This window comes from Amblyomma americanum, chromosome 3, assembly GCF_052857255.1.
Source record: "Amblyomma americanum isolate KBUSLIRL-KWMA chromosome 3, ASM5285725v1, whole genome shotgun sequence".
Classification (NCBI taxonomy): Eukaryota; Metazoa; Arthropoda; class Arachnida; order Ixodida; family Ixodidae; genus Amblyomma; species Amblyomma americanum.
Genome location: NC_135499.1, coordinates 190,801,658 through 190,826,969, shown reverse-complemented (window position 1 = coordinate 190,826,969; position 25,312 = coordinate 190,801,658). Strand labels below are relative to the sequence as shown.

General features: G+C 48.0%; 2 protein-coding genes across 5 annotated transcripts in view; one reads left to right on the top strand and one right to left on the bottom strand.

The window, feature by feature from the left end:
• The window catches only part of LOC144125702 (venom factor-like), a 188,684-nt gene that overhangs the window by 150,110 nt on the left and 13,262 nt on the right, over positions 1 to 25,312 (bottom strand). The gene's annotated exons all lie outside the window — the stretch shown is intronic.
• LOC144125705 (monocarboxylate transporter 12-like) lies at positions 837 to 23,615 on the top strand. Of its 2 annotated transcripts, XM_077659337.1 has the most exons (8): positions 838 to 1,190; positions 6,279 to 6,493; positions 10,584 to 10,727; positions 12,927 to 13,284; positions 13,830 to 14,124; positions 14,631 to 14,883; positions 19,391 to 19,542; positions 23,258 to 23,615. In XM_077659337.1, the coding sequence occupies exons 2-8, from the start codon at positions 6,307 to 6,309 to the stop codon at positions 23,261 to 23,263; spliced, it is 1,395 nt and encodes a 464-aa protein (XP_077515463.1). In that variant the 5' UTR covers positions 838 to 1,190; positions 6,279 to 6,306; the 3' UTR covers positions 23,264 to 23,615. The 2 variants fall into 2 exon arrangements, with proteins under 2 accessions (XP_077515464.1, XP_077515463.1); XM_077659338.1 differs by lacking the exon at positions 6,279 to 6,493 and having other exon boundaries at positions 837 to 1,190.

Below are 25,312 nucleotides of genomic sequence, written 5' to 3'. Positions count from 1 at the left end.
TGGGGATGTGGGCCAAACCAAACACTCTACAGACGGAAAAGACGTCTTTTCAGCGGTGGGAGGCGCTGCTGACCAGTCATAGCCTGGAGGACCAACAGGCCCTCATACAACAGGTCCGCAGGGCAGCTCAAGCCAGTGGAGCCCTGGAATGAGGGTCCCATCCATAAGCTCAACGAACTCCCCTTCACTTTAATAAATTTTTTCTTCCATTGCTCCTTACCTTTGGGGAACTCTCCTTTCGAACGATGGTGGCGCCACTCAATGACGTCACACGCTCATCAGTCACATGTCTTTATGATTTTTTCTGGGACGTACGCCACCAGACTTATCTCGATTGATCGCGGCTGCGCGCAACTGCTTCATGTTTCAGACGGTTGTAGTTGCTTCGGTGCCTTATATCGATGACGTCATCAGTTTTACTGAAAGCTATAGTGTGACACTTTTCTGCGAACATCCCCGCTGGCGAGTCATGAACCTATAAAGGTTTTAGCCTAAAACTTTTTTCCTGTACCATGTTCCAGCCCTCATGGCCGCTTCAACTTGTGCCGTTTCATATTGCCGCGAAGCTTTGTAATTTTTGTGCATTGGGTGCCTTGATGAGCGCCCGGGCGCGCATCAAGGCACCCTTTTTGTGCATGCTCAAAACCGTCGCCACGCGGCTGTTTCTAACAAAAAATACGATCAGCCTTATCTCTAATATTTGCGGCCGTGCACAACTGGTTGGACGTTGTTCGATATTATCGTAGATGCTCCTCGCGCCTTATCTCGAGAGCTTTTGGTCCACTTTAAAATTAGCGCGGCCGAGAGAAGCGGCGATTCCGTTCTTCGACGAGCACGCTTGTTGCTACTGCGGCCGCCGAGTTGTGCAGTTCTTTGTGGGCTCACGGCAGCGTACTAAAGTGCTCGTGGCAGTGATACCTCAGTCTACTCTTCTGTTGTCCCTGGTTTCGTCATGCCCTCGATGTTGCTGCAACCACCACGTGACAATATCTTGTACGGTCGTTGCCACTGTTATCATGGCCTTGCAGGCATTTCTTTTGTCCTAAATTGTTATCGGCATTGACTCGCTTGTTAATACACACGTGTGCGAGAGCTAGCACGCGTGGAGGACAATAGTGAAACAGGTCGTCCCAACGACAGGGCTGATCGAAGCCAGTGGAAGACATCAACAGATTGAAGCCACGGCAACCGTGAGTGCATTGATCACTTCTCAGTTGAGGCTGTGTTAAATCCCCTTATTTCTGAGTAATTTGAAAATGAATTGAAAATTGGTTTTGGGGGAAAGGAAATGGCGCTGTATCGTCTCACATATCGGCGGACACCTGAACCGCGCCGTAAGGAGAGGGATACAGGAGGGAATGAAAGAAGAACGGAAGGAAGAGGTGCCGTAGTGGAGGGCTCCGGAATAATTTCGACCATCTGGGGATCTTTAACGTGCACTGACATCGCACAGCACAGGGGAGCCTTTGCGTTTCGCCTCCATCGAAATGCGGCCGCCGCGGTCGGGTTCGAGCCTGGGTACTCCAGATCAGTAGCCGAGTGCTCTAACCACTGAGCCACCGCGGCGGCTGAACCCGACCGCGGCGGCTGTCTTTCGATGGAGGTGAAACGCAAAGGCGCCCGTGTGGTGTGCGATGTCAGTGCACGTTAAAGATCCCCAGATGGTCGAAATTATTCCGGAGCCCTCCACTACGGCACCTCTTCCTTCCGTTCTTCTTTCATTCCCTCCTATATTCCTTTCCTTACGGCGCGGTTCAGGTGTCCGCCGATATGTGAGACAGATACTGCGCCATTTCCTTTCCCACAAAAAACATTTTTTCGGGTTCGAACACGGGTACTACGGATCAGTAGCCGAGCGCCCTAACCACTAAGCCACCGCGGAGGGTGGTTATTTCTCAGTTCATGAACCTCAAATCAGACTCGTATTGATGGCACCATAAGAAAAAAAAGAAACTCGCAGTCATGCCGTCTGCAGGCAAGTGAGTACAGTAAAATAATAATAATAATAATAATAATAATAATAATAATAATAATAATAATAATAATAATAATAATAATAATAATAATAATAATAATAATAATAATAATAATAATTGGTTTTGGGGGAAAGGAAATGGCGCAGTATCTGTCTCATATATCGTTGGACACCTGAACCGCGCCGTAAGGGAAGGAATAAAGAAGGGGGTGAAAGAAGAAAGGAAGAAGAGGTGCCGTAATGGAGGGCTCCGGAGAATAATTTCGACCACCTGGCGATCTTTAACGTGCACTGACATCGCACAGCACACGGGTGCCTTAGCGTTTTTCCTCCATAAAAACGCAGCCGCCGCGGTCGGGTTCGAACCCGGAAACTCCGGAACAGTAGTCGAGCGCCCTAACTACTGAGCCACCGCGGCGGGTCAGCAAAATGCTGCAGGCTTCAGGACTGCGCCGACAGACAGCGTGCTATAGTAGACACCCTAATAGCGCTGAGGCGCTTCATGGGGCTCGTTGAAGGTACAAGGCAGTCTTTTTCCGACACGACCGACAGCCAGCTAACTCGGCACTGATGCGTCGTCTATTCAACCCAAGCAAACTGTCCGCATTGTGCGTTTGACGTGCTGGTGAAGCTCTTCAGTGCGTCACTGCTAAGGCGAAACGGAGTGCCTGCTACATGAAGTGGCAACGGAACGCATCTCTGTCCTCAAGGTATCCTGCGTCGGAGTCAGGTGCGCATGCCATATGTCGTGTGCATCGCATAGGCGACAGTAATTTACGCCGTGAAGATGTGGGTAGGCTCGAGCCAAAAGCGAACGTTTCAACGCTTGAGTTCAACCCGATCGCCCTCGTACATGACACACGACAAACGTACAGTATGTGAAATGACTGACATAAAACTTTCATGTCAACTTTCAGCTGTATACAAGCAACGTGGAGCAAAGTAAGCAAAATAAGTTGAGAATATGAACTTTTGCATATATGCATTGAGCCCCGCCGCGGTGGCTCAGTGGTTAGGGCGCTCGACAACGCTGTGGTGACAGTTATAGACGTATAAACTTTGGAAGTCGCACTAACAATGAATACTATAGTGATATGTCACAGCACAGAAACACAAGGTACGGTGGGAGACGACGCTGACAGTCGGTGGGCTGATCAGGGGATGCCTTGATGACGCACCGGTCTGTAACGACGACGGACCGATGACAACGCCAGCATGGCCGACGAGTGGGTGCTGTCGTAGTGTGGCGGGCTTTCAGGACAGCGGAAGACTATTGTCCGACTTCTTCTTGGCAGATATGTGAGCCTTCACAAGGGTGACAGATCGGGCTGCTCGGTGCACTGACGTCATGTTCGGAAGAGTTAGAATGAGTCGCAAGTCTAGTTTGTCTCCCTCTGTGTCGGTGTTGACTGCAGCGCTTCTGAATATTGCAAAAACTTCACGCTGATGATACGACGTGAACCGGTGGGCTCGACTCTACCGCAGCCGTATTACAAATAAGCGAAACGAGCGACTTAACTCGCCATGCAGTGATACACGCTGTCCAGGTTCACTGAACAGATTGAGACGCTAAATTTCGCAGATATAAAAAACCTGTTTTAGGGTTCTTCTGTATGCAAGGACAGCTACGGCAAAAGTATTGTACGCAAAGTACCTTTAAAAATATTTCAAGTCCAATGAGTCCCTCCCCCTGGCCGCAATTCTGCGCATCTGTCATCATTTTTCGTTCATACAGCAAGGGACTGGAATGACCTGCCAAACGCCATCGTTGATCAGAACGACTCATCGTCATTCAGATCGTCCGTAGAAGAAATTTACAGCTGAAATTCCACCGCCTCACGTAATACCCCTTCAATGGGGCCTTTGAGGTATTAAAAAATAAATAAATAAATGAGTCCTGGAGCGTGTGCCATGCTTACTGGAGCATCACGCAACGTTTGAAACAAAGAACGCGCAAACCAAAAATTTTGTCTCCAAACCCGTTTAATGAGTTATAACATGCGCCGACGTTAATGGAACGCGGGTTGTTTCTTGTTCATCCGCAGTTTCATAAGGCATTTAAAAGACACAGCATAGCGTGACTCATTCGGCGCCCGAGTTGAGTTGAATACTGTTTGGAACACATGGAAATTGTTCTTTCCTTAACAGATAACTGGAAACATTAGCATATAGATTGCCTAATTGCTAACCTCCATGTTAACAGGCGTGTAAGTTATCTACAAGTATGCTGTCAAAACATTGCCTTAGTTTTTATGTGTTCGCGTAAAGCTGACATTTGCGATAAGTCGAGCCCGAATATATCGAATTATTGTTTATATCGAGCAGTTACAGCGTGTCCTTGAAAACCCCGTTCTAAAGTGCAGCACTCCTGTTCGCGCCTATCGAACTCGCTATCAGCGGAACATTCTATATATCGAACGGTGTGCCGCAGACCTGACAGCGGCGCTTCTCTTAACGGCACAGATCGATCAGTCTCCGAGCGCGGAGACGGGCAGGCGGCGCGGGCACCTGCTGGCAGCGCTAACGGCGTGATGAAGAGAACTCGAACGAGGAGAACGTGAGCAAAGTGAAGCGTCGCGTAAAGAACGTGAGCTGTTCTCGAGGATGGCTTTCGGTCTCTTGGTACTCGCTGTGCCCGCCTCATCTCTCTCACGAGCTGAAGCCAGTCCAACAAACTCAAGCCCATCGGCCCTCCCCAGGAGTACTTCGCTCGCTTCGCTGCCAAAGACAATGCGGAAACCAACTATACCTTATTTTTAGTGCGCGATTATCTTATTTATAATGTACTAGTAACAGGGTCACACATCTTAAGATACGCAGTAACTAGTTCCAAAAACATCTCACCGCTGCGACTTTGCTGCAGCCTACCACTGCCGGCATTCCAGAAGGCGGCACGTTGCCGCAAGAAGCTCGTTGTTTGCTTGGGAGCTAAGTATCCTTGTTTATATCGGACCCTTCTACCATTACCATTATATCGGACCCTTCGAGTCAGATATAATGGGGTTCAACTGCCAAGCCTATCGCCATTTTTTGCAAAATGTATATATTACTCCCATTTTTCACTGTGCATTTTCACTATGTTAAAAAGCAATAGTCAACATGGTATAAAAATAACGCGTTATAAACCATCTATATGCATGCAGGAAGAAGAGATCGAAATTTTGCGAGCATTCAGACACTTTTGGACTGCTGCGCTTGGACGTGCTCAGTAAGGGCGTCCCATTTGCTCTCTCGTCGACAGCCGTACTTAGTACAGTCGTGACAGGGAGGACGCCGGCAGCTCTAATATTGCTCATATTGCATAGCGCAATTGCAGAAGCAGCGACCACTCGCGAACAGTCGCGGCGAGCTCGCATTCAGTGGCCCGCAGTCCGACTAGGTTATGTAATAATAATAATAATAATAATAATAATAATAATAATAATAATAATAATAATAATAATAATAATAATAATAATAATAATAATAATTTGTTTTGGGGGACAGGAAATGGCGCAGTTACTGCCTCATATATCGCTGGACACCTGAACCACGCCGTAAGGGAAGGGATAAAGGAGGGAGTGAAAGAAGAAAGGAAGAAAGAGGTGCCGTAGTGGAGGGCTCCGGAATAATTTCGACCATCTGGGGATCTTTAACGTGCACTGACATCGCACATCACACGGGCGCCTTAGCCTTTTGCCTCCATAGAAACGCAGCCGCCGCGGTCGGGTTCGAACCCGGGTACTCCCGATCAGTAGCCGAGCGCCCTAACCACTGAGCCACCGCGGCGGGTCTAGGCCATAGAGCAAAGTGCGCTTTTGGAGGCTGCCCACTTGGAAAACGACAGAGTCTGTTATGAACATGGTTAACGTTAGGACCTCAGCGCCAGTAGGAAATGCTATTCCGTGCGTCGTACGTGCGTGTGTGAAAATGCACTCCGCGCGGCCCGGCCTCCAAAGGCAGGCCAAATGGGTGCACCCATCAGTGATTGGGCGACAGTATACACTGAGTGCCGCAGAGTAGTCCGCATGCGATTCGGTATGCGCAGTAAAAATAACAGCTCAAAGATACAGAGCCGGCCTTTCATTTCGACTTGGCCGGATCCAGTGACATTCTGCGACCTAAGAGTAAGGAATTTCGCTATTTACTTGCATGGTTGGTACGTAAATTACGAAACATTTAATCCGCTATGCAAAATAAACGGCAATAAGGCTATCACTGGCGCGTCATAGCCACCGGTAACAATTACAAACCCCGTTATGCGTTTTTACCTGCTAGGCCCTGTTCAGCGCGCTGAACTAGCACAGCCTCCCGTTCTGCGCAGACACTAGCGGACACCAGTCGTGCCCGCAATGGCGCTGCCGGACTCTCGGGCCTGCTGGCTTGTGGCAGCCTCTGCAACTTTGTACATCTTCTTCGGCACGATGCTGCAAAGATCCGAGCCCATCATGTACGTCGGCTTCATGGGCATGCTCAAGGTGAACCGGGAGAAAGCCTCGTGGCCACCGACGGTCGCCATCATCATGTCGCAGCTCTCAGGTTTGTGCGCGCATAAGCGGTAGCTATAAGGCACTCAGTGCAACAGAACGCCACATTCCGTTTTTCAATAATAATAATAATAATAATAATAATAATAATAATAATAATAATAATAATAATAATAATAATAATAATAATAATAATTAATAATTAATAATAATAATAATAATTGATTTTGGGGGAAAGGTAGAGACGCAGTATCTGTCTCATATATCGTTGGACACCTGAACCACGCCGTAAGGGAAAGGATAAAGGAGGGAGAAAATTTATCCCTTCCCGTGGAGCAAGAAAGTACCACGGGGGACCGCGGTCAGATAACGCACGTCAGCATGAAACCGCGTTACAGACTCGCAGGCGACTCATGGAGCACTTAACCGGTGTATCTGCTCTGATGTACGCTAGCACGTAATACATCTATAGGTGACCGGCTAGAGACGATACAAGGCAATGCCCACTACTGCATCAAGGGTTTCGAAACCTCCGCTACTGAAGATGCACTAATAATAATTGTTTTTTTGGGGAACGGAAATGGCGCAGTATCTGTCTCATATATCGTTGGACACCTGAACCGCGCCGTAAGGGAAGGGATAAAGGAGGGAGTGAAAGAAGAAAGGAAGAAAGAGGTGCCGTAGTGGAGGGCTCCGGAATAATTTCGACCACCCGGGGATCTTTAACGTGCACAGACATCACATAGCACATGGGCGCCTTAGCGTTTTTCCTCCATAAAAACGCAGCCGCCGCAGTCGGGTTCGAACCCGGGAACTCCGGATCAGTAGTCGAGCGCCCTAACCACTGAGCCACCGCGGCGGGTTCCGAATATGTATTAACGTACGGGAAAAAAGTTTTGCGCCAAGCTGCACAGGAGCCAACGCCAGCTTGCAGCGAGCACCCCGCCTAGCGCTTGGCGGACTTCGCTACACCGATACGCGCATGTGCTTGCGGCTGGGGCAGTACGATACAGCGCCAAAATGCGCCACTCCTTGAGGGCTACTGCCGCCCTGAAGATGGCTACAGTACCTGTGGAGACAGGTGGCTCTAATGGCAGGAAGCGTTTTTAACTGCCGCAAGGCATCACAGCTTTGACTCACCATCACGAAAGTGCTAATGGTTTCGGCAACGGGCAGGTTATGCTGCCATGCGTAAAGGTCAGAAAGCGGCCAAGTGACCTACGCCAAGGAGTTCTAAGAATGCGGCACCAGGCCAAGACCAGGGAATATTTATGTGTAAGGGAGGCCTAGCAGCATTTATTACCTAATTATCAGCTAGGACGATTTATGACTCTTCCTGCAATGTGATTCGTCGATCATGCGAAATCTTTCATGTTCACGCTTACTTTCAATGACCAGCCAGGCTGCACCTTTTTTTTTTCAACAACAAGGATTTCAAGAAATAAGTCCAATTTTTTCCCAAGCCTAATGGCTGCGCTTGGGTGGACGCTGATGAGTAATTACGACATTGTCTTTTCAGCAATGTTGTGTGTACTCATTGTCTTTTCAGCAATGCTGTGTGCTGAAACATGCAGAGGCACGCCCGGTGGGTCATCAAGAACTTACCATCCTCTGACAGCGGACGTCAATGTCTTCTCTGTAACAGCACATCTGTTAATGGCCGGTTTTCCAGTTGAGCGGCATGTGTGGTGTGGCCGCAACTGATCACATGACCATACCCTGCACCGCTGCCTCAGTCGTCTGCAAATGAAGGCGTGCGCTCACCGCTGATCAAATGGCCGCTTGTAGCTCTTCCTCGCCATCAGCTGGCCGATCCGTGCACGTAATATTGTACATGTATATAATTGGTTCTTGGGGGAAAGGAAATGACGCAGTATCTGTCTCATATATTGTTGGACACCTGAACCGCGCCGTAAGGGAAGGGATAAAGGAGGGAGTGAAAGAAGAAAGGAAGAAGAGGTGCCGTAGTGGAGGGCTCCGGAATAATTTCGACCACCTGGGGATCTTTAACGTGCACTGACATCGCACAGCACACGGGCGCCTTAGCGTTTTTCCTCCATAAAAACTCAGCCGCCGCGGTCGGGTTCGAACCCGGGAACTCCGGGTAAGTAGTCGAGCGCCCTAAACACTGAGCCACAGCGGCGGGGCAATATTGTACAAAAGCATAGTTTTTTGCAGGCGGACACCACCACCACGCACATGAAAGGGGTGCCCTCTGACCCAAATTGTCAGCTCTTTCATCATCAATGCCAATTTACCCAATGTACGTCGGCGGCCTATGCTCCAGTGCCGCGTTTCTACAGCAGTGCTGTCAACGCCAACGCATGCAGAGCACATCTCTCTCACTACCGCTCATATATAGCTCAAAGCGCGATTATTAAGGCGAAAGCCTTTAATGGCTCATACTCGTGGACATGACACCTGTCCGTTCGATGTCGCGCTCTTCAACCACTTATCGCTAAATAGTCATTAGTCGTAGCCATAGTCATCAGTCATAACCAAAGTCGTCAGTCATAGTCATTAGTCACAGTCATTGTCATTAGTCGTAACCAAAGTAATTAGTCATATTCATAGTCATTAGTCTTAGCCATAGTCAAACCAATTTTCATTCCATTTTCCTTCCCTTAAGGCGCAGTTCGGGTGTCCACCGAGATATGTGAGACAGGCGTCATTTCCTTTCCTAAATTGTCCAACGAGCAAGGCGAACGGGCGGTGGCGTTACGTGGACCCCCTCGGCAACGCTGCAACGCGCTGTCGCGTCGTAATTCAGACGACTCCTGAACGCCGATCTGGAAGGATGCCGCCTAAATGCTCTTTGTAGTCAGTCTTTAATCAACATCACCACACATCAGAGACACAAGCAGCAACACCGCGCTAAAGGCTTTCGCCTCACCGCACTTTAAGTAATAAAGTGCGCCCCTGAATTTTTAGTTCGATGGCAGTATTAGCTGATGACGAAGACGATGTGTAGTGCTCAGCGCGAGAGTGTGTCGCAGTTTAGCACGAACGCGTTCGGCTGCGTCTATAGCCTAGTGGTCTCGCGCAGTCGCCAGCGCGCGCCTTTTCTTTCTATAGGCGGCCCACGAGGTATACCTCGAGATCTCTACCACCGAGCTGCACAAGACGGGCCACCGGTCGCAGATCACGGGAGAGAAGGGAGACTAATCTCCTGTCAGGAAGTTACAGAATATTATAGACAACATCGCAGGTACTTTACCCCACCTAGCAAAGCACTCAACAATCAACAGGCGGTGGCGTGGAGGCGTCTACAAACAGATGTCTACCCACACCCAATTCTAAGCAAACATATCATTCCAGAAATAGAGGACGATAAATGCAAGAAATGCGGGGCGAGAGGGACCCTCGACCACATAATATGGGAGTGTAGCCAATCCCCACGCAGGGAAAAGAACATTAATAGTAGAGACGCCTGGGATACCTTGCTCCGGAGCACGGACCCAGAGCTCCAGCTCACCGCCGTCCGACTGGCTGAAGAGGCCACCGGGATACAAGAGATCCTGGCCAGCATCTGATGCGACTACCCCATGCGGCCGGATCTCTCCTGATCCTCCTCCCTCAACTGAGGGTATGGGACAGGGTAGGTCTGAATGAGGTGGTCTCATTCTGTTGGACAATAAAGGTTTTTTCACTCACTCACTCTATCTTTGCACTCCTACCCTCCTGCTTTCAGCACGCGGCAGCGAGCGCGGCTCGGCTTGAGCCAGTAGGCAGGCCCGTGCACTTCCCTTTTCTTTCTTCCTATCAGCAACAGCAGTAGCAGCAGCAGTCACCAGCAAAGCTGATGTACGAATACCAGACGCGGATATTTATTTGGCTTATTTTTATTTATTTATTTCACTTTGCACAGACCCACAAACATACCAAGATCTTCCTCGGGGCTTACCTATTGGAATAGTGCTTCCGCAATAAAATTAAAAAGCCGCCAATGATGGCATCTTAAGTATAACTGGGCAGTCAGTGCTGATGCAACGCAAACCCCGAAGGATAGAAGGATAGAGGGAAGAACACCGGTGACGCAGTGTGTGATCTTGGAGCTACAGGCTCTCTTCAAATGAAGCCGCTATACTGGAGACAGATACTGCCTGCTCCTCACCAAAATACAAATCATTGCTTCCCCGCAGGCCCGCTGTGCGGTGTGCTGGGCTTGTGGGTCTCGGACCGTGTGCTGCTTGTGGCCGGCGCCCTGCTCTGCGCTCTACCGGTCATGTTCTGCGCACTGTCGCAGAGCCTCGGCCTGGTCATATTTCTCTACGGCGTCCTCTACGGTAAGCCTAATGACTGAACCCCTCCTGTAAGTGCACGGTACAGCCAAAATTTTTATAAAACATCGTTATGCGGCCAAAGAAGTCACTGAAGATGTGCGCAGCCGAAAACATCATTCACATTTAATGACACCTGAAACATGTAGTCTAAACAAGCATTTCTTAAAACTAATCAACATTTAAATAGATCGAGAATAACTAAGTCCAACTACTATACTTGCACCAAGCCTTTGGTTCACAAGTCTATGATTTTCCCATTTGAATTATTGCACAGCTTGAACCTATCGAATGTGTTCTCAACATTGTAAGACACAACCGCCCCTTACCTCCCGCTTCGGCTGACCAGAAACCACTGCTTGGGTAATTTCAACCTCCCATCAACTCTCAATGTATGGTGAACGTTTAGTGCAGTTTGCCGGTGTAAAAATTTGGAACACGCTACCCATTTCTCTGAGACTCACGCAATTTCGCTGGTGTACTCAAAAGACATCATATAGAAGAAAACTGCTGTGCCCTGACATTTTAATTTCCTTCTATTCTGTACCGCAAAAGTTTGTAATTCCTCTCGATGTCCGATTGATATTTCTGCCGATACCTTGAATAATATATTTCCGATTGTTCTCATAACATGATTTATTGCTATATTTATGTTCTTTGTCAATTGCTGTATCAGTGCTGCCTTTTGAATTTATTCCTATGTACTTTTGAGCGTGGCCCCTAACAAGCCATTGGCTAAGGGTCCAAAAATAAATGTGAAATAAAACTGAAATTTAAACTGGCCCGTGTTGTGAAGTTTATGATCAAAAATGCGTGCCGCGGAGCTGAGTGTATGAGCTGGCTAATTTTTCGGAAATGCATCACGTGTCGTCAGGACGCTTCATTCGCTGCAGGCATCCAAGTCTCCTGTCTTAAAAGCGGGCAGTCTCAGGCAAGGCAATGTCAGCTGCCACTGCAAATTACATAGTGACGACACAGCGATATCGGTTCGAGATCCTGCCGCTTGTTTATCGCGACGACTTGGCAACGTCTGTTTTGTTTTGTTTTTTTTGCGACGCGTAACTGAGGCACCAATCAAAAGACATCTTTTTTTCTTATTATGAAGGCCAACCGCTAATTTTCGGCTTGAATACGAATTTAGACTAAAATAAATGCCAGTAATGAGCAATTGTCATTTAAATAAACTGCGATATTGCATAACTTGCGCCCCTAGATGCTGTTTGATCGCCTCCTTTAACCTGCTTTGTTGCACTCTTACAACGCTGACATTGCATAGACCTCTCCCCTTTTCCGTTCATTAAATTACTTTCGATCTCTAGGCAACGAGTAGTAGCATACCAGCTGCCACTCACTTGATTTTCATGAAGCCACTTACTTTGTTCTGTGTTTAAGCATAAATTCTGTTATCTCTCATTCCAACTCTGGTGAACATTGTCCGGAAATCGCAGCGAACATGAGACCGAATGTAAACTCAGGTTGTTTCTGAAACACTCAAAAGTTTCTACTCGAATCGTATCAAGCGGAAGAAAAATTGGTAGTGGCTTAACTTGACAAAACACGTTGTGGAGCTAGTTGGTGAAGCATAGTTTCTCGAAGTTCTTTACAGCGCTACAAAAAAACAAGGACACAGGAAGAAGTACACAGGACAGCGCCCGTCATGTGTACTTCTTCCTGTGCCCTTGTTTTTTTGTAGCGCTATAATGAACTTCGAGAAACTGGCTTAACTTGGCTAACCCTGGAATTAGGCGAAAAGCAAGGACGCTTGCTAAGCACCAGAGGCTCGTCCATGGCAGCTCCGCTACACGCTCGCAACCGCCGTTCTATATATACCCACACGACCACGTGGCTACAATGTGGTATCACATTGTCTTACGACACTCACATATGGTGTCATCAAGTGGCTTCATATCACCCCATCGGATGTTCATAAGGTCAAAGGTCAACTCAATGTCAGATGTAAAAGGTCAAATAAAGGTGATGATAATGATGCATATGGTCGTATGGTACATATGGTCGTACACGGCTAACGTGGTTGGGCTCAAGGTCGTTCAAGGTCATCCTCCGGCCTACGCGACGACTGCGTTTCCTAGCGTAGTGAAGCTTCTCGCTTCAAAAATATATGTTCGTCTATACTTGTAAGTGCATAGCTGAGCCGCTGTAGAGGTTTGCAGCCTCAGCCGTTGTTTGTCTCTATGTCGAGCGCAGGCCTTGGCTTGGCCTGCGCGGAGCTGTTGCCGTTCACGGTGGTGGCCCGCCACTTCGTCCGCTATCGAGGCGCGGCCATAGGAATGGTCTTCGTGGGGGCCGCCACGTCGGGCTTCGTCTTTCCGCTCATCACCGAAGCACTGCGCAAAGCTTTGGAATTCCACACAGTGCTGCTCATACTGGGCTCCCTGGAACTGATGATGCTCTTCGGCTGCATCTTCGTCGACCGGGTGCCGGTTAGTGACGGCAGCGTCTCCACTCAACCAGCCTCACCTGCTGCCGAGCACACCTGCGCCAACAGCTTCCACACATCGTCTCTGGCGAAGGCCTGCTGTGCAGACCTGCCCGTTATTCCGAAGTGAGCAGACATCCGTCTGTTGCGGTGGTTGTCGAGCGCTCGCACAATCACCCGTGAAGCTAATGCGGTCAAGAGCTTTTTCTCGAATCCTGTAACATGCAGGCTGCACCGGTAACATCTACCAAACCGCGGGAACAACGTCTCATGTTTTTCGTTTATAAGATACTGCACTCAAGTACAAGAGCGCCATCATCATCATCAACAACATGTTGACGACGCCCACTGCAGGGCGGAGACCTCTCCCATGTCTCTCCAATTAACCCCGTCCTTTGCCAGCTGCGTCCACCGTATCCCCGCAAACCTCTTAAGCTCATCCGCCCACGGATGGCATTTTACAGCACCGTAAGGAGAGGAAAGACGCAGAAAAGAAAGGGCAGAATGTGAAGATAGACACCACGTGAGTCACTTTGTATAGGCTAATGCGTATGTACGACTGCCTTCTGCTCGAGTGCGTGGTAGCTCAACACATCAAAAGTGTGTACACCGTGATGTCAGTGCGAGTCAGGGCGTTGGGTAGCTTTCACTGAAGCGTTCTTCTGCTGCAGGCACCCCGCAGAGAACCATCAGGCCGACGAGACGGTCCTATTGCTTGCCGGAGAGCGAAAGCTTACGTGGAGGACTTTGGCGGGCAACGCGCGTTCCCTGGCCTCCCCGGCGTTTCTGCACGCGGCTGTGTCACGGGCAGTGACCATCTTCGTGGCCTCGTCCTTCGTACTGACCGCGGTGGACTTCGGCACAGACGTCGGTCTAATCGGTTACGAAGCCGTCTCTCTGGTCACTGCAGTCGCTGTGGGTGACCTGCTGTCCCGGATAGGCACAGGTTTACTCCTGGACTCGAAGGTGACCTCTGAGAGCGCGAAACCGTGTTTACAAATCTTAGCAACGACAGGCGCAGCTGATGCCAGCCGGTTATGAGGCTGTTTGCGACTCTTTTTCACTTCGCATGCTCACTGTGCCGTACGTCACCGGTGGGTCATGTCATTTATTTATGCTCTGCGGTAACAAATACTAGGTCATACGACGTCGCTTGGGGCAGATTTTGTTGTGATGTCCTCTTTCTTTGACCTCATCCGACCCAGTATTCGAGGCCACATACCATGAATAAATGACGCGACCCACCGGTGACTCACGACGCAGTGCACGTGCTAATAGTGTCCTTTTCAATTACGAATGCACGTTCTTAGCTTCTGATTCTGAGCGTTGTCTCAGCACACTTACCTCTCAGTCACCAAAGCAATGCGAAAACAACAGGAAAGCGTTTCTTTAGCAATTATTTTTTTGTTTGTGCGTAGCTTTCGCTGTATGCTACTAGTCACATCTTCCAGTGACGCTTCTCCTTGGCCCAGTTGCTGAGCGGCGAAGCCTTGATGATGTGGAGCTTCGCCTTGCAAACAGCCAGCATGGTTTGGACGGCTCTCACGAAAAAGTACTGGGTTCTCCTGGCAACCTGCTTCTTCACGGGCCTCACGTCCGGTAGCAGGGTATCGACCACAACCGTTATGGTGACGGAGTTGTTCGACCACAAGTTGCTGCCCATCAGCCTGGGCGTCGCGAACATGGTCGGAGGATTGTTCTGCCTCGCGCGGCCACCCCTCATTGGTGAGTGAGACGTTCTTTTCGCTTGCAGCGCTCAAACTGCTTTCAAGAATTGCGAGCTTTAAAACGTAGAGGCCATGATATAACCACGCGTTCATTACTACACAAACGCCGTGACTAGGTTTCTTGTGTTGTTTCTTTTCATTCAAGAAGCAAAACTAGTTACGAAACTCGGTGAGATATCAGCATGTTATGGTTGTGATTATATTAAACCACTCCACGTCAGACGCAAGATAGCCCGCCTATCCTTCCTTCACCAGCTAATCCATGGAAAACTAGGCATTTCTCCAGTCCCCTATGTGCAGTTTTCAGAAACGCGTAGAACTCGTCGTCATCATGATCACACCATAGCACCATGCTTCGCGCATACTAACACTTTTAAATTTTCTTTTTTTCCACAAACGATTGACGAATGGAACGCCCTGCCTCCACAGGTGATATCGGCTGTTGATTTTGACAAGGCACTCTGTGAGCTATTTTAAATAAATGTACTACATTACACAATTTTATTGTTCTGTGTTTCCAACGATATATGAGACAGATACTGCGCCATTTCCTTTCCACCAAAAACCAATTATTATTATTATTATTATTGTTCTGTGTTTTACGATGTAACTGTTTTTGTGTTGAGTGAATGCATTTTTCTGCCCTCCCTGCCTGGACTCAAATGAGGGTCTGCAGTATTGTGGAAATAAAAAAAAAATTGTGGTACGGCGGATTTGACGTCCCAAAGCTGGACGTGCGAGGCGCCCTAAAGAAGGGCTGAGAATTAATTTCCCCCACATTAAGTTCTGTAATGTGCACTGACACCGCATAGCACACAGGCTTTTTAGGCATTAAATGTTTTTAGCTCAGATACTTAGTAAATTGAAGCGAACATCGTCCGGAAATTGCCCGAATCTGGAGCCGAACATGAGGCCGAACTTGTCCGAAATATGTTTCGAAACTTTCCGTGCAAGTGGTATTCAGCAGAAAAAAACTTGGGCCCGAGCGGGATCTGAAGCACCGGCGGCGCAAACAGACAGAGTGTTGCATCGTTTCCCGATGCCTTGGACCACTATGCCACCCCAGCATTTTTGACATCTTTATTTCGTGAAAGAAAAACAACCTCACTTGCCTTCATTATGCTTCGTTTATCTAGGTGGTATTCTGAAATTTTGTCATACTTTTTCACACCAACATCACGCTGTCACTTCGCCCGCACATAGCTGCCTTTTTTTTTTACTTGCATTGAGAAAGGGGTAGTGAGTCAGGGCGTTGATCTTGCATGTCATATCCCCTTAAGGCGCTGAAGTGGATATCTGGCGTGACATATCTGGGCGCGACCTGAACACCATCAAACCTCACCGATACACGGTGCAATTTCCACAAGTAGGGGGTCAAAAAGAACTATTAACGAATAAGCGCTATTTCTGCTGCAGACTATGTGTTATCATTAGTGTTCCCCCCGGACAGAGCAGCTGCCGCAGCTGACGGGCGTAATCGAGTCTGCTGAGTGACACGACACACCTCCGATCCACTCTCCGGATCCGATCCAGCAATTACACTGTGACACACAACGCCCCCTCCCACTCCCCCGTCGCCTCCCATCCTTTTCCTTCGTCTTTCCTCTCCCTCCCACTCTCCTCTGAAAGTGGAGAGAAAAATTTCCTTCTCTCCATTTTGCCACCTGCCAACCAAGGTTTCACACGCACGGACGGAAGGATAGATTTTTCCAACATGGGCTTCTACCGCTAACTTCGGGGCATCAAAAAAAATGCCCCGAAGTCAAATTTGGGGCAGAAGCATACCGAGTCAGGCAAGCAAAATGAACACAGAAATACGTTTTTCTTCTTAAATGACTAGCTCCGTGTTTCACAGTAACTCATTAAATTCCACACCAAACCGCGCTGTTCTATGAACGTTCTCTGAACGAACGTGGACTGTTCGTTCAACGCGGAGCTTCTGCGTGTCGATGCGTCATGCGGCTTTTCCGCGGGCTAAGTATATATCTCTTATGAAAACAAAAACCTTACACGGAATCCTACAGCTTTTCATTACGGACACAAATATCATAGCGTTGTGTGTGATGTAAATGTTCTTCTTAATTGTCCATTCAAGAATGCCCCAAAAGCACACAGCTTCACGACATAGCCCGAAGCTATGATCCATAGCCTCTGCATGGTAGCTCACACAGGCGGCAATTCACTGACCACGGCACACTCCTCACCTTGGCACGAAACCACATCTTGACGAGTAAACTCGACATGTGGTGTTTGAAAAGAAGGCTTTTGCAGCCGATTGATTATATATCAGGTGAACTGGCTTTAATACTCTAGTTTCAAGAATGCCTAGGTAAGTCTGCCGGTACAGGTGCACTGGAAGTAAAAAGCCGATCAAAACCTCTGTCATCTGCTTTATGGAGAGGCCATACAAATACTGACGTAGAGCGCACCATGAAGAAATAAAAAAATCTCCCAAACTTTCCTCACGCCTATGTCTAGTCAGCGCAAACAGAAAACACACATGAGCACTTGGTCGTCTATTAAGCACAGCTACCAAAAAGGGGTGGTCTGTCATTTCGAAAAAGAAAAACCGAGGAACCTGTTGGTGGACAAATGCATAAAGCCAGTTCCACCAGACCCTAGGGGGAGAAACAAGTTGTTTCGAAAGGATAGGCTCCATTGATAGCGCAAGATGACGATTACTAAAATATTATGCAGCACTTGTATTTTCTTTCTCGCACAATGCAGCATTTGCAATACGTATACCCGCTTCGGAACCAAGATGTCGCAAACATGTGACAGCGAAAACATGGAGTGCTCCCGACCCTTCAAGTCTGGTTTTGTCACTTCATAGACGAGATTTTCGAGTTCCATTAGGCTTCATTATTGCGAACTCGACGTAAGGAAACCCCAAGTACTGTATGGCTTCCAATTCCCAGCTTATGTCACCAAAGAAAGCTGTCACTGTACCCAAATACCCTTTGATTTTTCACATTAAAAAGCAGCGCCCGAGCTGTCACAGAGTTTTCCCAGGTAAACGCAAAGCCTTGAGCTCTGCGTCTTCTAAATGGGCTCTCTCAAGTTCTGCGTTGGATACAGTCGTCTTCGTCACCTTTTTGTCTGTTAGTTGTGCGCCGCGTATGTTTGCGAAGGCCGCTCAAGAGCGGGCAAGCGGTTTTCAACATGGTTTTCGAGAGTCATGCTCATGTGGGACACAACTTCTTTTATTCACTCATAGATCACGTGCAATTATTGGCCGTCGTTTCGTTGCAGACTGCATCTGTCCGTGCCTGTGTATATGCGCGAGTTAATATGTGCGACTCAAGTGCAAAATGTGAAGCGTAGAACAAAGGCTTGTCAGGGCGCTCAGGCTTGTATGTGAGGACACTTTTGCGAGCGCAGCTTTTCCGCAGCTCGACCGTTGTCGCTCTAACGCGAGCGAATTCCATGTTACGCCAGTTTTTGCCACCGAGTTCAAGTTGTGGAACTTATCCTACTGGTTACAGACTGTAAGATCGTAACCAGTGCGTGGACGTGCCGGGCTGCGGAGCGGCCGAGGCGAAGGTTCCAGCGTAGTTTGTAGCGCGCGTTGGCGCCATCTTTTCGTCACGTGGGCGGATCTGGTTACGCGGGTCGCTACACACCGAAAGCAGTGAACGAAGTCCAGCATTCAGTTCAAATAAGAAGCAGCCAATGACGGAAGCTTCTCAAGAATCTAGAGCAGCTGCCGCCATCTATGAGCCCTCCTATACTCTACACTTTTCCTACGATGCGTTTAGTGCACGTTTAGTGCTTACACCTACCCTCGACGACGAGGCATAGACACATTTATTTTTCATTTCGCCTCCATCAAAATGCGGCGGGGTTCGATCCCGACCAGCTGGACAGGGCCATAGTTACGAAGTCACCACGGCGGGTAGGTGTCAACGCGTTCTTGCGATCTGTAAGCATTTCACGCAGTCAAGCCCTGAATGCTGGTGGGGATGCATGATGGTTCTGCAGAGATACCGGCGGTGGTGTCCTTAGAATCGTCGTGCCAGTGGCTGCTCCACCTCTGCCACGTAGGAACAGGGATAAAAAATTCAATTCTTTGCAACTGCCCAGAGTTCACAAAGTTTAATAAGAATGTCTCAGCAACTGGCTTCCTTTCATTGCGCAATTCTTCAAAGAACAGAACTCCACCGCACCTCTAGCCGCTAGTATGGACATATAAAAAATACTAAGAGCTTTCTACTTCGTCTCCAACCCTGCACTCTGGATACGCAGGTTATATCCTGTGCAACTACGCCGGCGAAAAGGCAGAGTCCATGCGCCAGCAGTGCACAAGGAAGGGGGGGGGGGGGGGGGGGGGGCTTTTTCTCGCGGGAGACATCTCGTAACGAACGAACAACACACGAATTGCTTCGCGGAATTCACGTCTTTTTGAGCGGCCGCTTGTGTTTCCGCCCTGTAATAAGTAGAGCACTGTAAATAAAGTGATTCCAGATTGCAAGCCATTTCCGCGTTGTACCTTGTCATGCTTGCAGGTCACGCGCGAGATGTCGTCGGCTCATACAGCATGCTGTACATGGCGTTCGCCGTCATCAGCGGGGTTTTCATTGTCACCTGGATGGTCAGCATGTGCTGGCAGAGGTGTGGAAAAAGCCAACGCAGAGGAAAAGAGCCAATGGATCAACAGGTGAATCTCACGGTCTATCCTTTTTGCTCTGCTAACTGCCATGGTTCTTTCTCACCAACTGCCGAGACATGCTATCTGCTTCTTTCAGCTTCAGAAAGTGGAACAAGGCAGCTAAATACAAGCTTGCATGGACACGCTGGCAACCATCATAGAGATCTTGTAATTAAATTGTACCCTTTCATTGCATCAATGATAGTCGTTGGCAAAGCTATCTTAAAAAGTTTATAAAGCCTACAGAGTGATATGCGAGATCAAATTATACAAAAACCGGCCGCGATGGCTCAGTGGTTTCTGCGTTTGGCTGCTGAACTCAAGGTTACGGGTTCGATCCTGGCCGCGGTGACCGTATTTCGATGAAGGCGAAATAGAGAAACGGCCGTGTACCGTGGGATGTTGCAATTAAACCCCAGGCCGACTAAATTATTCTTACGCCCTCCACTTCGGGGCCTCTCACGTGTAGCCCACGTGTCGCTTCGGGACGTTAAACCCCACAATTTACACTTTTCAAATTACATACAAATATACATCAACATGTCCAAGGGTGAAAAAAATACCGGCCAGAACTCCCGTCCCAGTGCCAATAAAAGCGGGCAGACAACTACTAGTTCCAACATAACGCAGTAAACAAAAGCATTCAGAAAATAAACATGGTGTGGTATCCGGGAGCTCACATCCCGAAGTAACACATAAAGCTACGAAGGGAGCCGTATGTAGTGAGGGCTCCGGATTAATTTAGACCACCTGGGCATATTTAAAAGGACACCGAGGACAACTGCATCCGACTGTTATTCTCAGTGAATTCTCAGTCACTTTTCTGGTTATGCTGACGTCTGTCCGGCAGCAAAGGCTCATTTATCGCTGAGAAAATTGGATTTAAAAGCCTTCCAGCAAGTCTATCTGAACTAGCGACGTCCTTACCAAAAAAGATTGCCATCGTTTTGAATAGAATTGCGATGTAACATAGCCTCCGGGTTTCGGATTAACGACACATTTTATATTTCTGATATAAGCTGTTGATGACGACATCTGTATTTTGTTTTCTGACGTTTTCCAGTTCATAAAAGCTCCCTTTTCGGTTATAGTGGTTCTCTCTGACGCTACAGTGCCCTGTCGATACAGGCCAACTTCGAATTATCCTCAATGTCCCTTTAAACGTACGCTTACATCGCACAGCACAAGGTCGTTTTTCCATTTCGCCTCCACCGAAATGAGGCCACCGCGGACAGGATCAATTCAGTGACCTTGGGATCAGAATCCGAATGCCAAGGCCATTGAACCACCGCGGAGGGACAGAAAGAATTTACAGGAAACAGTAATACAAAAAATTTAGTCATATATGGCGTAGCAAATATTAAGGAATGAGAGTAGCGTGTCAACTGATAGAAAACCGTAGAGAACACAACACAAAGTAATTTAAGTGTGCCCTTACAGAGTAGCAAGACAGATGGCGTATTTATTAACTCACGCTTCAATTGGTTTCTATCTTCCACCTCTATAGTAACTAAAACTGGTAGGGTTTCAACGTAGTTAAGTCTAGTAGACGCACGAAAGCATGTGTTTAGACTGCTTGGCTCATGATTTTGGTTTGCTGGGTCGTCGGCACGTCTGGCGATGATATTAGGCACAGGTTAAGCTCTGATAAAGGTTAAGCTGATCTGATTTGTTCGCGCTGCAGATGGAAGTTCACGAAAGCGACGATGTGCAATGCACAGCGCGAGACTGTGTTGATGTTTAACTCGAGGTGTGACCGGCAGCGGCGACAGCATAGTGCCCTCGCGCAGTGGCCAGCAAAGCTGATGTGTTCACGCCGACTCAGGTTCGAAGCCCAGTGGCGGCAACGTTTATTTTCAAGTCCAGCTTCCTCGCGCAAAAATTTTGAAAACTAGAAAAGTTTAAGACACTGTTATGGAAATATTGAAGGTAATTCTTCTGACATGTAGCAAAATCTTTCTTCTAAAGTGTTTCTAACGATCGCATCCAACAGTTAAGGCTGCCATAGAAAACCAATGGGGAAAACTTTTGATGATAGCAAAAACGTGAATAGACAAAAAAATACAAGACTGTCGTCGGGTGACCTGCGGATATATTGATTGCTATACTGAAATCTTGCATTATATGAAAAAAATTGCATTCGTAAACAGTTTCTCGCTCAAAAATTCTCTTATCCAGAATTGCTGGGTATGATTTCTTATTATAATTATTATAATTATGTCCGTTTTGACCTCTTCACGGCAACCTACAAGGAACTCCGGCAGATGTATTTGGTTTCTATGTAATGTTATCTAGCCTTGCTGTTGCTTTCGTTTGGATTTGTAGAAGTGAGTGCCGCTGTTGTTTTCTGTTCTTTTTGTTTTCTGTTGTCTTCGTTTACGAGTACTAAGTCTGTATCATATTAAATATGTATGTATATGTTTGCATATCAAGAATATGTTACGTGTTGCCGCCACTCTGCCAAAATAAGGAATTGTGGACCCGTCAAGCTGTCCAAGGACAGCTTTTTTTCTACAATCCCCCCATCTGTATTTGATGGCAAATAAAGATTTCATTTCATTTCATTTCAGGTTGGCCAAGGTCACCATCAAAGTCACCCTCCCATTCATTGGCTGCAGATTGCGCGACTCTCCTCCGTGCAAACCCGAGTTACTCGGAGGCTTCAGATATTTTTTTTTATTTTTTTTTCGGGGGGGGGGGGGGGGGGGGGGGGGGGGGGGGGGGGACCGCGTGTAGTAGTGTTTTCGCACTAGAACAGTTTGCCTGACGTGCTGTACATGAAAGCAACTTTCTTAAGTTTAAAAAAATAAGTTTCTTGCAATATCTTGAGAGCTCAATGTATTTAGCAGAAAGGTGTCGTATATACGAACAATGCAAAAGCACTACTTAACATGGTGCCAACCAAGAATCTTGTGAGAAGCCTCAAGTAACTCGGGTAAGACAGGGATAGATCGGAGGTGCATCGCGCCAGCTCTAGCTGTAGCCAATGGGACGGCGACCTTGAGCATGACCTTATAGCCAAACGCAGCATAGCAACAGGCCATGCAGAAATAAAATAAGCCATGTTTAGACAACCAGGCTAAACACATACTTTGGCACATCTACTGTGTTTAACGACGTTAAAACCCTAACACTTATTTTGAATACGCGCGGTCATTCCAAACTTTGCAGGTATGCTAAAGGTGAGCGTGGTAAAACAATTTTTCTCGAAACTGTTGGTTCATGCAGCACTGAATAACTTGCTATAGACATCCTCCCAGAACCGTGCTTGAATGCATTATATTTTCAACGAAAAATTGCAATTTTTTAAATTCTTATTCAACGCAACCAAAGCCAAATGGCATCCCGTCAAATGCTAATATATATATGCATATATATGGAGTTCAAAATTCCCCCAAGCCTTCATTAACTTTTTCCGCCATATTTTTGTTACATGCTTCAAGAGGTACAGTCGAGTGCAGCGAATTTTGCTAGGAACATCAAAAAGTCGCCAGCACTGCTGGGACATATGTCACGGAATAAGCCAGCCGCCAACAGTCTGTAGAGAGAAACACGGGTGTCTAGGCTCGGCACAGCTAAGCCAACTGCAAGATACCCTTTGAAAAGTAGTAATTTGGAATAATTTTTAAGTTTGCAATTCTAGCGAATTTGTTCTGAGGCTATAAAAAAATGGTGCTTTGAAGGTTATGAAGAATAATTAAAGTTAACCTTGCTTTTCTTTCAGGCCTAGGTGACCGAGGGATGCGAAGTTGAAAAGCAAGAATCTGAGGCAGCAGAGTACCCAGCGTTCGCGATTAACTAAACATCTAAACATTTACGACCCATCGGGATTATACAGTGTGCCTTTCGCGCATTCATGCCGTCATGAAGTTGTTGCTGCAAATAACAAAGTACTGTACTAACAAACGCATCCCTATATATGCAGTTACGGTTCACACTCATGAAGCAATATATTAGTTTATCCCGAACAATGCGCCTTGAGGAAACTCTTTTCACGGTAACACAGCTTCGTCACAAATTAGTTTGTGAATATGATCAATTTCAGACTTAACGACGACGCCGTCTTTATAGATTTCCTCAAAGGCCTTTGCTCATGCCATGACTTAAAGTTACCTAACTGTTTGAGTGCGTTAGCTTAAACTAATTGATATTGATTCCCAGACTTGCGCGGAGATCATTCTATTTGTAATTTAGATCCAAATATGCAGCAGTAAAGAATACTCTGTGCAACAGTGTTGCTGTATTTTCTGGGGTGCTTTATTTTCTAGTGTGCGCTTTCCGGTGAGTCAGATCGATTCGACTAGTTTTTTTAGAGTACTTCAACGATTTTATATCGGGCGTTGAACCTCGTAATAACACGACTTTTGGAATATGTTCGCATTATATACACCCGATTTTGTTAGTCTGAAGATCTAATCAGGGCTCACTCGAACAATACGTAACATTGCTTTACGCCCGACGAGACATGAAGAATTAAGTTGAACATCGGCAGAATAACGAATGATATTTACTCATGAAAAGATGTCGCCAACTTTCGGTTATAATCTCAGGGCAATAGCTACAGCACATTAAGAAACTGCATAATATTGGTGTACATCGTTTCCAACGCCTAAAAAAGGAACATTCACACCAACAACACATGTACGAGGTTCCTCAGGCACCGAGAGCAGCGGTGGCGTTGTTGTTTGAGCATCCGCCTCGCTTGCGGGAGGTGCGGGGTTCGATCCCCAGTGCCGCCAGGTAGCCGCCGGTGACACAATGGACCTCTTCGGTTTACCGCCCTCGGCCAGCCCACTGGCTGCCAGAGAACTCGCCCCTGACAGGAAGGCGCATCATGATCACATGGAATGGCGGCCACCGGAACCGGCCTGCCGGCAATTACAGCGGCAAAGCCGACCACGGATCACGGAAGGCCCTCCGCTGCTTCGCGTTCTGCTGAGTCTGGTTGCTCGTACGGTAGAAATAGGCTCCTCGGGGGCAAAAGAAACGACGTGAAGTTATTGAGGGCTGCCGCAGACTGCAGAGCAAGCAGCTGATCGCACTCGCACACGTGTACATCGGTGGCGACGGCACGAGTGTTTGCCCTTCGGTGCGTTATGTGTTGCCGTTAAGTGTGCACGTAAGCTTCGAGAAATCCTCAAGAACATGCGACGGGTAATCGCACTCTAACGTCTTTCATTCGACCCTTCATCGGAGAGAAAACTGCGCGTGCATTGCTCATCGAACGACACGCCGTACTAAATTTTGCCCGCGGGGGAGTGCACGTACCTGCATTTCGCATACTGAATTCCCTCGCCGCACACCCGCCCCGCCACATGGAGCCCACTCCGGGAATCCCGGAAACGAGGCTGCCAACGCTTTAGCCCGACGTACTCTCAACCGGGCACCGGCGGCCTCCGATCTAGGGTTCTCACGGGAGCGCATGCATTCATTCGGTGAACTGACGCAGGCCTGCAAAGCCGAGCACCGGCTCTACCCACCACCCCATCACTCCCTCGACAGTTATCACCAGACACTTTGGAGGCGGCTCCAGACGCGCACCTTGCCCTCCCCTTATATAAGCTCGTGCTATCACCAAGTCTACACCCCCAATTCCCCGTACCCTCTGCCACCACCTCAAAGCCACCACCCCAAAAGCCTCTGCCCGGCGGACCCTCCCCCGCGGGCTTGGAGCACCTTATACCACTAGGGAGACCCTATTACGCTCCCAGGACCCGGCCAAGCAAGCCATCGCCGCAGGCCGGCTGCCAGCGTCACCAGCCTTCGGGACATGAATGTT

Excerpts from the sequence above, each read along its gene's own strand:
- LOC144125705 (XM_077659337.1), top strand. The coding sequence starts at position 6,307 with ATGGCGCTGCCGGACTCTCGGGCCTGCTGGCTTGTGGCAGCCTCTGCA. Across the intron at positions 6,494-10,583 it reads CATCATGTCGCAGCTCTCAG|GCCCGCTGTGCGGTGTGCTG; the intron begins GTTTGTGCGCGC and ends GCTTCCCCGCAG. Across the intron at positions 13,285-13,829 it reads GACCTGCCCGTTATTCCGAA|GCACCCCGCAGAGAACCATC; the intron begins GTGAGCAGACAT and ends CTTCTGCTGCAG.